Below are 16,417 nucleotides of genomic sequence, written 5' to 3' on the forward strand. Positions count from 1 at the left end.
TCAGATTGGACACTAGGAAAAGTAGGTCTCTTCACTGGGAGACTGGCCAGTCGCTGGATCAGGCTCCCCAGGGAAATGGTCATGGCACAGGCTGGTTGGAGTTCAAGGAGCGTTGCAATATTGCTCTTTCTTAGCCATGTGGTTTAATTTTAAGCCTTCAGGGAGTTGGAATCAAGGATCTTTATGTCTCCCTTCCAACTTGAGACACTCTATGATTCTACAATGTATTTAATTCTTTATTAAATTGTGCTTTTCTGTAGTTTGTGAGAAAGAAGATAATTGTACTTCATTTAAAAAAAATCTTCAGCACAGAGAACATATCTATGAAATAATGATGAATGATTACTTTCACAAGCACATGCTCTGTATATTTTCAAAAAGGTTAGTATGAAAAATTTGGTAATAGCTTTTTTAAAATGGGACTTGAAAATTACCATTTTAAAATGTCTTACTGACAAAAACATAGAAACACGCATATTATATAAATGAAAAGTGTAAAAGAAAACTTTAATATGTCATTGCCAACTGTCAAGCTGCTAAACTGCAGATTCAGAATGACCAAACACATCACAGTGTTACAATAGCGTAGCATTATGCATTCATCTGATAGCTCACTTATCTAATTTAATTCCAACAGGCAGACAGCTATTTAACCATCAAAATATACACCTCTAATTCCTTATCTTCCTTACTATTTTAGGTTTTTACAGACTTTATTTTGAATAGGTAAAAGCCAACACCTCTGCTTCTTTTCTGTGTTAAAAAAATAGAAACTTGCTAGAAGTTGCTTGGGGTTTTTTCTATCATCACTTGAATGCAAATGCACTGCATCTCTCTGCTAAGTGCTCTAATCAGTTTGCCTCCCTTTCTCAATTTCTCCTCTTGCTGTTGATCAACTTCACATAAATTAAATACTCATTAGACCATGCATCTAAGATTAATTTTATTTCTATCTACATGGTTGTCAAAGGGCACTTCAAAATAATTTGGATTGCTCTCTAAGTAGAATTTTGGGGAGGTAGGTTAAAATTTCAGAAATTATTATGGTTTAGCAAAACAGAATCTATTTTACATATTTTAAATTATCATATTTCCTTCATGAAGCTAATAACATGTACAAAATAGAAACACAAAAATTGTGTTGCAGTTTGTTTAGGGACCTGTGGGCAACCATTTCAGCTGCAGCACTACTTTGAACATTTTAGCTTTGAGATTCCAGTGAGCTTGATCTAAGCAGACCTCAGTGGGGTCATTTCACAGTTATGGGCCCTGAGAATACTGGACTCAGATGGGTAATATTGCACTTTTTTTTTATATTGTTAAAATTTTGCTATATTTAGTAACCTTTAATTGTTCATCCTATCACATCAGTTTGTTATATCATAAAGACTTATTTCTTCTCCATTCACTCTGGACAGGATATCTGATCTATTAGTCAAAAAAGTTACATACTTCAAATAATACAAAAATAGCCATGGACTATTTATTTGCTATGCTGACAGAAAAGTTATTTTCTGAATTGATTGTTTGTACTTGAGCAAACTTAAAATCAAAACTCCAACTCTAACACATTTTTTATGCAAAAACATGGTTTTAAGAGAAGACAGTTAAATTAAGAAGTTCAAAAATTAATCAGCAGTAATCTCTTACCCTCTCTCCCAAAAAATAAAAGATAAGTCTTCAGGATATCTTGTAAATATTATCTTCTTTTTCATGTAAGTATCCTAAACTGTTTTCAAATGATTATCCTTCACTTGACAATATGCTTTTGAAGTCGATAATGATCCCTTAAAGTAACAGTCTACAACAAATGAACAGTAAGCTCCTAATTTTAAAGCAAAAAGAGAAAAGGCCGAATTCTGTGAGACTAAATTTATGATTGTTGAAAACTTCACTTTAAAAAAAAAAATAGTAAATTTAATGCAGTTATTCTCAGAACTCTAGGGCCATTTATCAAATCCATCTTTTTATGACTCCCTGTGAGGTTTGATTTTCATTTTAATAAGTGAATATTTCTCCCATCTTAACTTTGCTCATATTGCTTATGGTCAGGCTGAAGTTTTGTTTTCCATTCTTCAACTTGGCATCATTCTGGATACCTCTGCTATGTTTTCATTGGGCTGAAAACATAGCAGAGGTATGTTTCATTTTTTCACTTGTTCCCAGCTTCCAGGCTCCTTATTTCAAAGATCAAGCTTTGACCTGGCATCTTTTCATTTTTTATCAGGTCCCGCCATACCTACTGCCACATGCTAGAACAAGAACATCTAAATACAGAGAGATGTGTGTGTAAGTATATATCTGTACACACACACATACAGATATACAAAACTACTTGTATCTGTGTCCTTCAATCTCTTGGGTGGGATCTCCTAGTCCTGCACTACCATGTAAGAAATTAGTGTCTGATTTCCTATCTGCTTTTCCTGAAACACTCTCTAACTTCTTATTTGACTAGTTACAATGAGGGCTTTTTCCAAATTTCATCTCAATGTAAATGCTGCATCAAATCAGATTATTCTGGAAGTGAACAAAATTGCTCAGACAGGAATCTACTATGTCAGTGTAAGAAATAGAGACTATAGGGTGGATAAAAGGAAAATATTCTCATTTTTTCTTGTAATGTAACACCAGTAAGCAAAATTATTGGAAAGTGTTCTTTTTATTTTCCTTTTTAATTTTTTATAATTGTAAACATGGATAAATATGGGATCTTTTCCTCTTCCTTAAACTTATAAAACAATATTTGTCTAAACATCAGAGGCTGAAAAGAAATTATAACAGAATTGCTCTCAGCCTCAGAAAGTATGGATAACAACAAAATCATCAATTTCTTTTTGCTATTTTTTTCAAAAACATCAGCTCTGTGTTTCTGTATTCAGTTTTATTTTACTCTAAGTGAATCACAGACTCTTTTTCCTTCCATCCATTATCAAGGAATACATTTTTCAATTTTAGACATACATAAATATATGTGTAAATGTATGTGAGTGTGCATGTAATATTTGGACCACACTATTTCTCAAAAAATAGTTCCTAAATCTGAAACCTGATTAATTTTTACTTGTTCCTTATGGAATTTTCTGATATAGGATCTTTTTTACTCTATTGTCTTCTTTATTTTCCTTTTAATAGATGGGTGTGTTTTTAATGATAATATATTACATGTTCTTTCCTTCACAGCTATTTTTATTGTGAGAAAAAGCTTACCATTGTAATATCGCTAATCCAATTTGTATTCCTAATGTTAGCTTCATAAAAATCTTGACTCATGCAACTATAATCAACTAGGGATTCTCAAAATTACTGAGAATTGAGAACCTAATTATACAAAGTTCATTTAGAAGTAGTCACATATCATAAATCAGCTATTAGTGGAACTACTGAAGAGAATGAAATTAACTTTTAAAATGTTTCAGATTGTACTGCACAGTATTTCAACCTCAAGACAAAGAAGGCAAATGTTTTGGATGACACAATTATTGTAGCTGAGATTGAGACAACAAAGAACTTTTTAATTCTCAGGAAAAAAAAAACATTAACAGGAAATAGGTCGGGCATTGATTCTCTCTGAATACTCTTTTAAGTATGCAAAAGTATAATTGGTAAGTGTATTTGTAAATACCTAGACAGTGTTTTTGCAGAAACGCGAAGTAAACTTCCCAGCTTTCTTATAATATTTGAAAAGTCCAAAGTTGCTCTTATTTACCTTATGAAAAAACAGGACTACGTTTTAATAATTGACTCATCTTTCAGGATTGCCTCATCTTTTACATTTGAACTTTTCTCTGGGGATAGTTTCGTATTTGGGGGATCTATGATTTTTATTGAAAGAAAAAAAAAGAGAAAAAAGAGAAAAAAAGCAAATGTCTTGACAGTAAAATTCTCTAAATTTCCTAAAATTTTCATTTACTCATTTCATTTCTATTCAGAGTTCATTTAAAGCCATCAATGAGCCTTCAGCACAGTCCAGCTCCACCACTCTCCCTATGGCTATACTTTAAAAGGAGAATTTCTGAAACTGAGCAGCAGCCAGAGAAACAAAATGGCAAAGACAAGAGTCAATGCTGTCTATATCTTCCAGGAGACAGTAATCCACTAGGAATTATTCTAGCAAAACCAGCAGCTATACAGGTAGACAATGTATAAATTATGGGACACCAGCTTCTTAATTTTTCTGGAATTACTATGCCACAAAACTGCAGAAAGGAGTATTTTTTCAGTATCGGCAAAACTAGGGAAAGAAACATACCACAGAGAATAAGGCTGTTATGATTTCTTAGTAAGCCTCAGAGCTTTATTAACTCTGTTATGTTATCTTGAATGTGTGCCATGAAATTAGTTTATGATGACAAGAAAAAAGAATATCATCTGGAAACAGAACTGTAACAAAAGACGCTTTCATGGAAAAGATCAAGGTTCTCAGAGGAACAATAGGGGAACATGTCTTGCTTGAAGTCATAGAGAATGCAAAGGGCTACCTCATGGCATATGCTCCAGACTGATAAAATGAAATAAAATAAGAAATGTCTAAAATCTCTCATCAAATCCACATTCCACTAGAATTCTAAAAATTCACTGAGGCAATGGCTTAGCTCACATAAGTCATTAACTGTTAAATAACTTCTCTGTTATGATCTTCATCTCTTCTCAGACTGTGCACAGAATTCTTTGGATTTCATGTAAGATCTGCAGGAGGTTTAGGATCCCACTTGATTTTTTTATTAAAAGGTTAAATTCATAAAATTAAAAACTATGGATGGAATTTCAATCTTGTGAAAGATATTTGCATGCAGGCAAATAGTGCCAAAACAGACAGTATCTGCAGAAATATAAGAAATATTTAGTAGACACTGATGATTCCATGAACTTATGTTTATTTTTCTGACACCCATTTGCTACTTCTTACTAAAAGGACAAAAACAGGCCTGACCAAAATACTTTGGGTTTTTTGATTAGTGACCCTTGAAATTTTTTGGAGCACAGAAAAGAATAAAATATTTCCTTCATGTGAGGAATTATGATACAAGAGCCCTCAGTCACAAGTAACCATTACTGGATAAAACAACTTCCCTTTGTTGCTCATCCACATAGGAACCAATAATACTGCCAAGGGAGTGGCAACAGCAGCAGCAAAGGGTGTCCACAGGGCATGAGAACAGGCTGAACAGCACAGGAGACGAGAGGGGTTCTCCTTAATACAAGGGCAAAAGTTCAGGTAGAAGCATCAGATTCCAGCAGAACAGCACTTTACTAAGGAGCTGGTGCTGGGCAAGAAGGCTTTGACCTCTTCGATCACAGGGTCCCCTTGAAGGAATGAGGACAGGAGGGGAGACATAGGATCTGCCTGGCTGAACAGGGCAAGAGTTCTGCTGACCTGGTGAAGAGAGTTTGTCATGGGCAAACACCAAAACCTAAAGGCAAATGGGAGAACAGGCCCAGGGGAGAAGTCATGGGCACAAGACAATGAATGTTTCTCTCCCTCCCGCTCACAAAGCAACATGATGCCATTTCAAGTGCCTGTATGCAAAAATGTGCTCCGTGGGATGCACACTGGACAAACTGAAAGTGCATATACGGTCACAGAACTGTGGTGGGACAGGTCACCTGAATGGAGGGCTCCAATGGATAGACACAGGCTCTTAGGAAATGCGGGAAGGAAAGGAGAGGCTGCACCTTACACGAAGTAGGATCCTGAATTAACAGAGCTCTCTCTGCTGCACTATAGGCTATCAGCTCTTGAGCTCCTGTAGGTTAGAATGAGATGTGAAAGTCAAGAGAGAGGTCACTATTGTGAATATCTGCTACAAGTCATCTGATTGAGCAGTGATCAAAACTGTTAAAGTACTAGAAGTTTCCCAGACACAAAGTCTGGTTATCATCAGAGACTTTAACCATCCCAGCATCTCTAGGGATGGCAGCATAGCAGAGGGCAAGCAATGCAAATGCACAAGATACCTGATATCACATTTTTTAATGTAGGTACTGGACAGACCAACTTGATTTATGAGCAAAGAGCATTCAGATAAGTCACAGCAGCTGTGGTTACCACAACCATTCGCTGAATATCTTGAGGTAAATGAAAAAGGCAATTTATAGAATCAACACCTTGGACTTCAGCAGAGCAGATTTCAACAGGATATCATGGGCTGATATCTTGAAGGGCAGGACTGCCATTCAGACAGACTTTTATGGCAGAATTTAACAAGCTGGAAGAATAACAGAAATCTCATGGAATTCCAAAACAGAAATACAAAGTCTTATACCTGGACCAGGATCATTCCACGCAGAAATTATTTGCTAGGTCGCAGCTCTGACAAAAGGACTCAAAGTCCTGGTGAAACACAGGCTGAGTATATGGTGCAACTCTGCAGTATGGAAAGCTTGCCTTGTATGGGGTTCATAACCAAGAGCACAGCCAGCAGATAAAGAGAGAGAGAGCTCATCTGCTTGATACTTAGGAGGCCCCATCTAGAATGCTTTGTCCAACCTAGGGTCCTTCAGCACAAAAGAGACACTGACAGTCTAGAATAATCCCAGAGAATGGCCGGTAAAACTTCAAGATGCTGAAGAACACAGTGTGTGAGACAAGAGGATGAAGGAAAAGGATTTTTCAGACTGGACAAGTGGAGGATATGTGAAAATCTAACAGCACTGTTTAGTTTAGGAAAGAGCCAGAATGGAAATAGAATCTTTTCATAGACCCACAACAGGAGAAGAGGAAGTAGACTTAACTTGTAAAATTCTAATTTAAATTGTATGTGAGAATGAGAGCAGCTGGGAACCATAACAGGTTTCCAGGGAGACTTTAGAATCTTCATCTAAATGGAGATATTAAATTTTCTACTAGGCAAAGCCCTGACCAATCTGACACTACTTTGAAGTTATCCATGCTCTAAACAGGAGTAGGACTCAAAGGGACTGGACCACCCTTCAAAATTTACATCACTGAAGCTTTTTTCCTGGCCAGATCCTGTCAAATTGATATAGCTATGCCCCACAAAAACAGAAAGAAAAAAAGATGAGTAGATTATATCCATCTCTGAATGCAAACTCTGGAGTGTCACTGCTTGAGTTATTACAATTTAAATGGTGTCAATTTTTAGACAGTACATTAGTATGCTTTAATTTAGGGGGGAAAAAACACTTCAAAAGAAATTTATTTAATCTGCTGTTTGTATGTAAAAGGTATTTCATGTCTTTATTTTTTACCTCTGCAAAAAGGAACAGGAAAATCCCACGATGCACCATTCCCAGGACTCACAATACATGTCAACATGGCATGGCCTTCGAGGATGTAACCAGAGATGCAGCTATATCGGATTTTATCTCCAATGTTGAATCTGGTTCCATGAAGTACTCCTTTAGGTATTTCTCCTGGGTTGCCACATGTATGACTAGGTAATACTGCCAAAAGAAAGAATGAAATACACTACAGTTAAATTTTGCAGAATGAAATAATAATACTTGTCCAAAAATTATATGTAACTATTTGGCTTCAGTTTTGGTTCCCTTTTTTTTTTTTTTAACATGATACCTTATACAAACAAGGTGAAATGAGGTTATGGAATATACTTGTGCAAAACATTTCATCTTTTAATAGATGTCATCATTTTCAAAGCTAATTTCAAACTCAGATCTTGGTTTAACAGTCCTTCAATGAAGTTCTTTACAGATCTATTTAAAAGAAAAGTATTCTTCATATCCTGCTGATTTTCTTTGAATGGAGTGAAAGAACTGTTTATTTAATTCTACCTTATAAATATTGCAAAGATATTCATACAACATAATTTTAGGTGCAGGCAGTAGAAGGCCTTTCATGTAGTTTTCATTTAGGTTTTGAAAAGAGCAATTTAAAATAATGCAATAATAAATTTTTCTCTGACAGTAAATTAAAGCCTCAAGTATAGAAAAAAAGTATGATTTTCTTCTTAGTTTCATATTAGCTCATGTTCTAGAAAATAAATTAAGTTACTATTTTTTAAAAGAATCAGAAAACATCAAGGGAACTAAGCAGTGACATTGGGAAAATATGAATGGACACATTTTTTAATTGGAGAAACTTACTACCATTTGTAATTATAAGTTATTTGAAAGAAGTTGTCTGAACAAGTTATCATCTTAAAGATGATACTCCTTCACCTACAAAAAATCAAAAATGTGTGTAGGGGAGAAGGAAAATTCAATTGGTTTTATTCTCAAAGTTCTTTTAAAGTTATTAATAGCACACAGTTCCTTTCACTAAAGTCGTACAAATTAAAATTCTTTCATTTCCCTTAGAGGAGAACAAATAAGTGCAGGGAACTAAAATGCATCATGAACAGAGCACAGAAGAGAAACATGTTCATCAAAGAAATGGTGGTCTGAAAAGCTCACATATAATTTCAGAAGCCACATTTGTTTAATGAACAAATTCTTTCACTCCATAGTTCCTCTTTTTCTTTACCTATCTGCAGAACAAACATAACCATGCCAACCTGTAACCTGCATGTTGAGGAGGCTGATTACTCAATACAAACATGTCCTCAGAATGGTTCAAAGCATTATATCAATATATCAATACTAATTATGTCCCATTATACCATGTAAGTTCAATTAGTGAATGCACGCCCTTAATTCACTACTCAGTTAGTCACAGTAGCATTTAAGTGATAGTAATTACACTTAATTTACAAACCAAGTTATATAAAAAAAATTTTGAAAATGTCAAGAAACATAAAGATAAAAAAAATTAGAAGCAAGAACACTTTCACTTACAACATTATTTCATTATAAAAATACCAAATTATTCCATAAATATTAGCAAGGAAACAAAAATCACCTAAGAATCTAATGAATGATGAGTTAGACATATGTTCTACACATTTCAGATCAAAGATCTAAGATTTCTTGAATAAAGGAAACTAGCTAAGGTTTTTTGTAAATAGCTATCAAAGGTAGAAGCACACATTATGATACCTGGATTATTTCATACTGTTTCAGCAGATTTAACAAAATAGATTATTTCTTTGGATGTGCTCACTCACATTGTTAAAAAAGTCACTGCTTGATTCACATATATGAGAAAGATTACATACAAAATAAAGTGCTTACATATAAAATAAAATATCAAAATAATTGGAATATAGTGATTTTTATTCCAAAAAGCTGAAAACTATTATAAGCTACAGCATATATTGCTGTATATTATTACATATTTTAGCACTACTGAAAATGCTACCTCTCTCTTTTCAAACTTTCCCCTTTTTGCTGCCTTAGTCATGATAGGTTAACACAAGCAGTTGTTCAGTACAAGTCAAAAAATAAAAAAATTGTTACCGTCTTTGGTACACTAGAATACTTGGATTTGAGACAAAAAGTTTTTATGTTATTTTCTAATCAAAACATTTTTACAAAGAGCTGTAAATTGAAGTAGTTTTATGAAAAGATCTGATGCGTGCAGCAAAAAAAATTATACAAATCAAAAGCCAGCTTTTATTTTTACAGGATGGTGTTCTATCAGAAAAATAAAAATAATCATTATTCAAAGCTACTATGAATTCTGATAAACTGCATTCTTAAGGAAACACATCACAGAAAATCTACATCTGCCATATAAATAACAACTGCCACTGGCTAACTGTTGAAACTGCATTGCAGTAAGTCAGTCTCTAAAGTCTCCTAGGATATGTTTACCTGCGTCTTCTTACCACCACCTCTGCCAAGAACTTCAGAGAAAATGGTACTTAGCATCCCGAAATTGGCACGCACTTTACCGTAACCTCCTAAAACCCAGTAAAAAATGAGTGATCTGAGAATGACAGCCATAGTCAATAATTCATGTGATAGTTCACAGGACTTCACCACTTCTCCAGATCAAGTATTCAACTACATTATTTATATGCTTTTCTAAAACTTTGACTGAACTACATTGAGATAGACACAGTTTCATCTGTGCAGGCTTTACTGTTTCTAGTCTAGACCTAAGATGAATTAGCCTTTGAAGGTTCCTAACATTGAACAAAATAGTTTAATCTTTGGATTATGAGGATTCTAGTCAATCAAACCTATCATATGCATCCATCAAGCTTTAAATTCATTGCCAAATTTTCAGTAAAAGACCCATATTTGTCTTTAGAGTTACTGAGGTCTACTGTCAATAAGATTGCAGTCACAGGCTCTTGATTCATTAAATAATTTGATGTTTGCTGTGTATTGAGAACTATTATAAACTATACTACACTGAAGCACTTAAGAGAATGGATTTTTTATATACAGAACTAACGTTAGAGTGCTCTCACCATGCTTCCTATCCTTTTTTTTTTTTTTAACCCAAGTCCTTTCCAATTTTGGAAAAAAAAGTAAATACAGTGTGTGGAGAATAATTTTTGTAGTCTTGGTATTTAGTCTTAGCAAAAATATGCACAGTGGGATAACCAAGGATGTCTTTCTCCAATTTCCTCCTCAAGTAGAATGTCTATCTTCACCACTCTGACAGACAAAAAAACCTGTACAGACTTCACTTCCTAGCACAGATCAATCTGTAGGACTGCTTATTAGTTAAGATTTATTAATGAAATTGAGCTAAGAGATAGGCCTTCCTCATACACTCCCTTGCTCTTCCTAGACAGAATAAATTTTTAACGAATGCACATAATCAAAATCCATAACGAAAATAATTAATGATCTAAAATGCCAAAGGTTTAACTTCCTGTTCAAACTAACTGTGCATGCTACATTTTAATTTTTGCAGAAAACCATTCAAACCATTAAAATTTACATGCTAAAATGTAATGCTAATATTTATTATGAGACAGATGCAAAAGGCTACAAGATAGCAAGGGTTGTACAAAATAGTAGAAAAATGACAGCTTGGTGATACATGAATTTTCAATTAAAGGTTATTAAATAAATTCATACTTAACAAATTACTCATTCTTAAGTGGTGTGTATCAGATTATTTATTTATATAGCCTGTTCAAGACTCTAAGGTTAAAATCTATATTTATTTGCAACACATGCCACTTGAAAGAATATTAACAGCACCTTAAACATAGTAATCCTCTGCTTTCATTTATAAAGAGTTTCCTTCATTTTTTTATAGACTTCATCATCTACATCTTTCTGATTTACCATAACAGAGAAACAACCTAAAATTAAACAGTTGTTGTTAATAAAAAAAACCCCAAACCAAAATATAAATGGTAGATGTCACTGGAATAAATAAACTTTTGAAGGACTATTTTGCCCAAGTTTTCTTATTATGTTCTTCACACTAGGATGCAAGAGTCCGTAAATATGCAATAAGAAATGCCTGAAGTTTTTCATGCGTTCACTTCAAGCAGTCCCTCTGCCACTGCCACTTTGTGGCATCATGGTACCAGCAATGTAATGTCCTGATTTGGTAAGATATTTTTTTCTATTTTGGTTTAAGAAGTTGAGTCAAAAAAAGATACTTTCTGATAAATCCTGATGGATTTGAGGTCTCTCGCAGCCCAACTCCGATTAATTGTTACATGAATAAGACATCTGGATTTGAAACCAGTTATAAAACTATGAAAATTAACTTCCCAACCTTTGCTGAAGTTAGTATTCAGAGGCCCAATCTGACAATAATTTTCAGGAGAAATAACAGATTTCTTTTTTCTCTCAGATGTCACAATCATCAACTAGATTGCAAAGATCGCCTAGAGGCCTTAGCAGCAAAAAGCTCAAACTGCTTATGTCAGTTAAAATTATGTCAGCTTCACCCTTCTGTGAACCAGTTGCTCAGCTTATATAGGCCACACATAGTAGTTGGAACTTGACAGCAGCAATTCGGAAAGCAGCTGAATGCCAATTAGGAAAAATAGGAAGTGGGAAGAAGAAAGAAAAGGAACTAATTAAATGTTTTTCCTCCACTTATTTCAATATCTTTACGTGACTTTCCAAGGATATATTATATTTGTTATTTTTCGTGTTGTTACTGAAACGGCTGGAAAAGTTTTTCATGTTGCCCTTAAGTTTTGCCAGATGAAAATGCTGACTTTTTGCTGTTCCATTGTACCTCTACTACAGTCCTCTAGTGTTTTCTAACATTACCTTAAATTGGTGGCCACAGGCAAAACCACACACAAAGAAAAAAGCATAACTTAGGAGGAAATGAGATAGTCCTTTGATACCAATGGCTGCTTTGGAATTACAGCACTAGGAGGGACTTCAGAAACTTTGTGGAGAAAATCAGGGTTTCAGAAAATTTCAGGGCATATGTCAAGATGTTCAATAGGTATGAGGCACAGCCCACAATACCCTGTCCACATGGCTACAGTAGAAGTTGCATTTTACCATTTCATGCATAAATAGAAGACACATTCAACTGTATTTGCAGCTACAGAAGAAGAAAACAGCTTTTGAGGAAGGTAATTACTATACTCATAAAAAATGAACACAATAAGCTCAAAAATAGGAGATAAAAAAACCAAAATTTTCTTGCAAGAATGGCATTGAAACTGAAGTCTCTACTCAGAAAACTGACTATCTTTCCCAAGTTTTAACTTTTAGTTCAACATTAGACTGGAAGAGCTAACATGGAGTTCCTAATGGTCAATCATGCACTGAAATTTCACCTTTATTCACTCCAAAAGGAAATGAGGAAATTTTTCTCAACTCCAGAGTTACAAATAATCATGATCAGAATCTACTGCTAGACGGGTAGTTCCAAATTGTTTGTCATTTGCACATGTGCACAAACACACACCCGCAGAGACACAACTAACCTGTGAAAGCTTTAGTCTGCAAGTTACCTAACATCAAATTTACTTCCTCCTTAAAAATTATTTCATAAAAAAACTAATGGATTTCACCAAGTTTACTCTAGGGGAAGGAAGAGTTTACTCATAAAACCAAAAATATACAAAGTGCAAGTTCATGGAATACCTGATACTTAAGCCATATTTACACTCCAAGGTGTCAATGCAATGTTCAAGGGTCTACATGGCACAGATACTTATCTATTGCAGCATCCAACGTGGTCCTCTCTTTCTCTGCTGGCAACATTTTTGTTTGGACTGTCTTTGTTGGGCCTAATTGCAATTTTTTTCTTAAAAGAATCCAAACAAACAAAACAAAAACTCACCCAGACTTATTGGCTGACAGAAATAAAACTGTTAGATTTATTTTTGCTATCTTATTTATATACAGTCCCAAGATCAGAAGAAATTTCTTTCCTGTTACATGCTAATTTCTGTATTTGTGCATACATGAACCATTGCAATATTTGCTAGATAAAATGCTTAAATTGTATCACTTTTGAAAGATACAGCTTTCTTGTTTTACAAGCATTTACCCAATTGTGTCTGTCCATCTCTAAGGATGTTCAAAATTATACTGGATTGAAAGCTATGAAAATCATTTAGGAGTATACAGCACCTTTAAAACTTTAATACATCTTTCACATTAAGATTGATATTTTAATTTTCTTTTGCAGGTAATAACCAAAGATTGATGGATTTTATTTTTAGTGTGTTCACTTTTATTATGTAATAAATGTCTTGCTGTTGGTTATAAGATCATAAAAGTCAATATCATACAAACAATGCCAGAAAGCTCTCAAGTGCAAAGGCAATCTGAAGTTAGAGCTAAAACTTTCTATTTCCTCATACTTATTTTGCCGCAGATGTACTGCACACTTTCTTAGGTGAACTGAGATCAGCAAGCAATATTAGGAGTTTTTAGATCTCTCTTGAAAGAGGAGAACAAGTGGAGCATGACAGTCCAGACAAAGGCTCTAAAAGTATTTGAGGCTGTGCAAAATTTATAAACAGAAACTTTGCCAGCAATCAGAAATCAAAAGTAATTAGTAATTTTCTTAAAAATATCAAAATAATGCGCTTCCATCTCCTCTAAAATGTTCAGTGCGGTCTATGGTCTGTCTTCCAGTTTGTCAGTACAATCGTCAGAAGTATGCACAGTGTCTGCTCTTTGCATTCTGAGAAAGACCTTTAGCAAAGAAGGTCTCAACTATCCTTCCACATCATCAAGCTTCCAAGCTGTCAACAACAAAAATGTAATTGGAAGACAATCTCTAGTTCATCACCTCAGGTATGATAACAAATGAATCCAATAAGATATTTATTTTTAACCTGACCACTTTTGAGGCTTTCATTAGTCAAAAGACCTACATTCATAAAAAAAAAGTCCATCCTGTCCTTGAAGGGCCTGGGGACATGAGCGTAAAAACAATATCTCTGTGTGCTAAAAGAGGTACTTATCAAGCAAACAGGTAAGTACAAGAAACTGTTATGACCTTATGTGAAGACCCGCATACAAATCTGATTACCCATGTTCAAATTAGAGTAATTGAACATAAAGCAAATGCAGAGCAGGACTCCTTAAGTGATCAAGAGCTGGAGAGCTTTTAAGAGGATGCTGGAAGGTTTTTACACAATCTGAGAAATGAAGATTAAAATGCAGTAACTATGAAGACACTGAAAGGCAAACACCAGGTCATAAGAAATGTTGTACCAGCTGAAGGCAAGGCTAGGAAAAAAAGGAGAACAAATTACAAGGAGGTTGAAATGAGATGCATTCTTACTGGAAAAATAAACTATTGGGTAGTTTCCATGGAGAGAGGAGAATGGGGGTAGCATAACAAAGGCAAAAGAAAAATATCACACTTACTGAGGGCAAGACAAGATACATACTACAACTGTACAGATGAATTGCGAATAAAAACTGGAAAGAGATTTGGAAAGATATTTCACAATCAGATATTCTCTCTATTGCTCCCAAGACTCTCTGAAATGATTATTGCAGCTAAATAAAATTGGATTTTGAATTATTAAGACCTGCCATATAAAGAAAGGACAGTAATTTTAAGAGAATAAGACATGAGCCCACTCTTTTTTAAAAGTTGCAATAACATTGAATACAAATCTTGTAGATACACTCCAAATGATGCTTGTTGAATATAATCAAAATTCTTTGTTTCAGCAAAATACATTCAAGAAGAAAAAAATCTTTAAATCTGAACAGATAAAGCTTAATGCAAAGTGTCTAATCTCCTGTATTATTCGATAATTACAAACTGTGGGACTCATATGAACCACATATCTGTTCTCAAGGGTAGCTACTTAGAGGTCAGGGAAAACCTCTAAGGAATGATAGACAAGAAAAGAAGCAATGGCAGATTAAATTTGAACAATATCAGCTTCAGTAATAGATACACTACTGATGATTTAATAGAGGCTTATCTTCAGCTAACACCAGCTTGCCACCATGTCTGCAGACCCTCATTACTAATTAAAGTAAGGAAATAGTCTTTCAAAACCCTTTTTTTTTTCCTCTTTCTCTATTTTTTCCCCTTTTGTCCTTCTTTTTTCTTTCACATTGATTGGCTGTTTATTCAGATTACAAAAAAGTCCCTCATTACAAAATCTCCCTGCTCTGGCACAGGCACTTCCTCACTTCTCCCACTGTGGTGGCTTTTAGCAAAGCTGGACTGTGGACTCTCTCAAGCTTTCCAGAACCATTCTCTTGTGCTTAACACTTTCATAAGTGGCATTCTATTGCCTCTAGATACTTGAAACTTTATCTTGCTAACAATCATGAGGCAAATTTTTAACAGGAATTTAATATGTCATACAAGCCTCTTGTCTGTGCCTGTAATTGGAAATGAAAGGAATTGGGACCTTTAGTTAAGTTCTGAAAATGTAGGCAACAAACAACATACCCACTAATTTTTCTTCACATCCCTTACTGATACAGTGTCAGGAAAAAAGGTTCTGTCCTGTCCTTGTCCCTAGTCAGTGCTAAGAATTGTCTTGCACACAGGTTAAAACCAGGATTCTACAAGAATGACAGCATTGCAGTTCTCAAGCCCCTGCAGTCCAAGCCCTTCCAGTTTCCTGAAGGAATGGTGAATTACTTTTTTCCTCTCTTTGTTCAATACTTTGTTCTGTTGCCATTGTTAGAGATTCTTGTGATAAGAGAAATTCAGCAGTGTCTTTTCAACTTTGTCCCCATTTGTTCTCAGATATGGCATCTGCAAGCTATGGGAGTTAGGAAGACTTTTGTCTGGTCAGCATTTACAGGCTCACGCTTTAACAAGGGTGGCACGTAACATGCTCACCACTCTGGCTGAATGGAAAAATAGCAGTATAAGGGCAGGAGAAGAATTTGCTATCTCAAAAGCTTCAGCTATAGAAGAATTATAAATGGTTTGTTACCTGGGAAGTCCTCAAGTAACATACATTTCAATGTGCCGCACTTTGTGGACCCAAATGGAACATTGTTTGTGTGTGTCTCACAACATGCAACACATGCTTTCTATTTAACCAGCCAAGGTGAGACAGAGCATGCTCTTTAAAACAGCAAATTCTGCCACCAAACCTCTGTTTTAACACAACAACATGATTTTCTGTTGCTTATTTTCAGTGCTTTGAGCTAGTCTCTTTTTCCT

General features: G+C 34.8%; 1 protein-coding gene across 1 annotated transcript in view; it reads right to left on the reverse strand.

Annotated features, from left to right (window-relative positions):
* The window catches only part of CSMD1 (CUB and Sushi multiple domains 1), a 1,074,877-nt gene that overhangs the window by 522,421 nt on the left and 536,039 nt on the right, over positions 1 to 16,417 (reverse strand). Inside the window, exon 4 of the mRNA XM_066547292.1 lies at positions 7,213 to 7,407. Coding sequence (XP_066403389.1) covers positions 7,213 to 7,407 — 195 coding nt within the window. The remainder of the gene's footprint in view (positions 1 to 7,212; positions 7,408 to 16,417) is intronic.

This window comes from Molothrus aeneus, chromosome 3 (genome assembly GCF_037042795.1).
Source record: "Molothrus aeneus isolate 106 chromosome 3, BPBGC_Maene_1.0, whole genome shotgun sequence".
In the NCBI taxonomy this organism is placed as follows: domain Eukaryota; kingdom Metazoa; phylum Chordata; class Aves; order Passeriformes; family Icteridae; genus Molothrus; species Molothrus aeneus.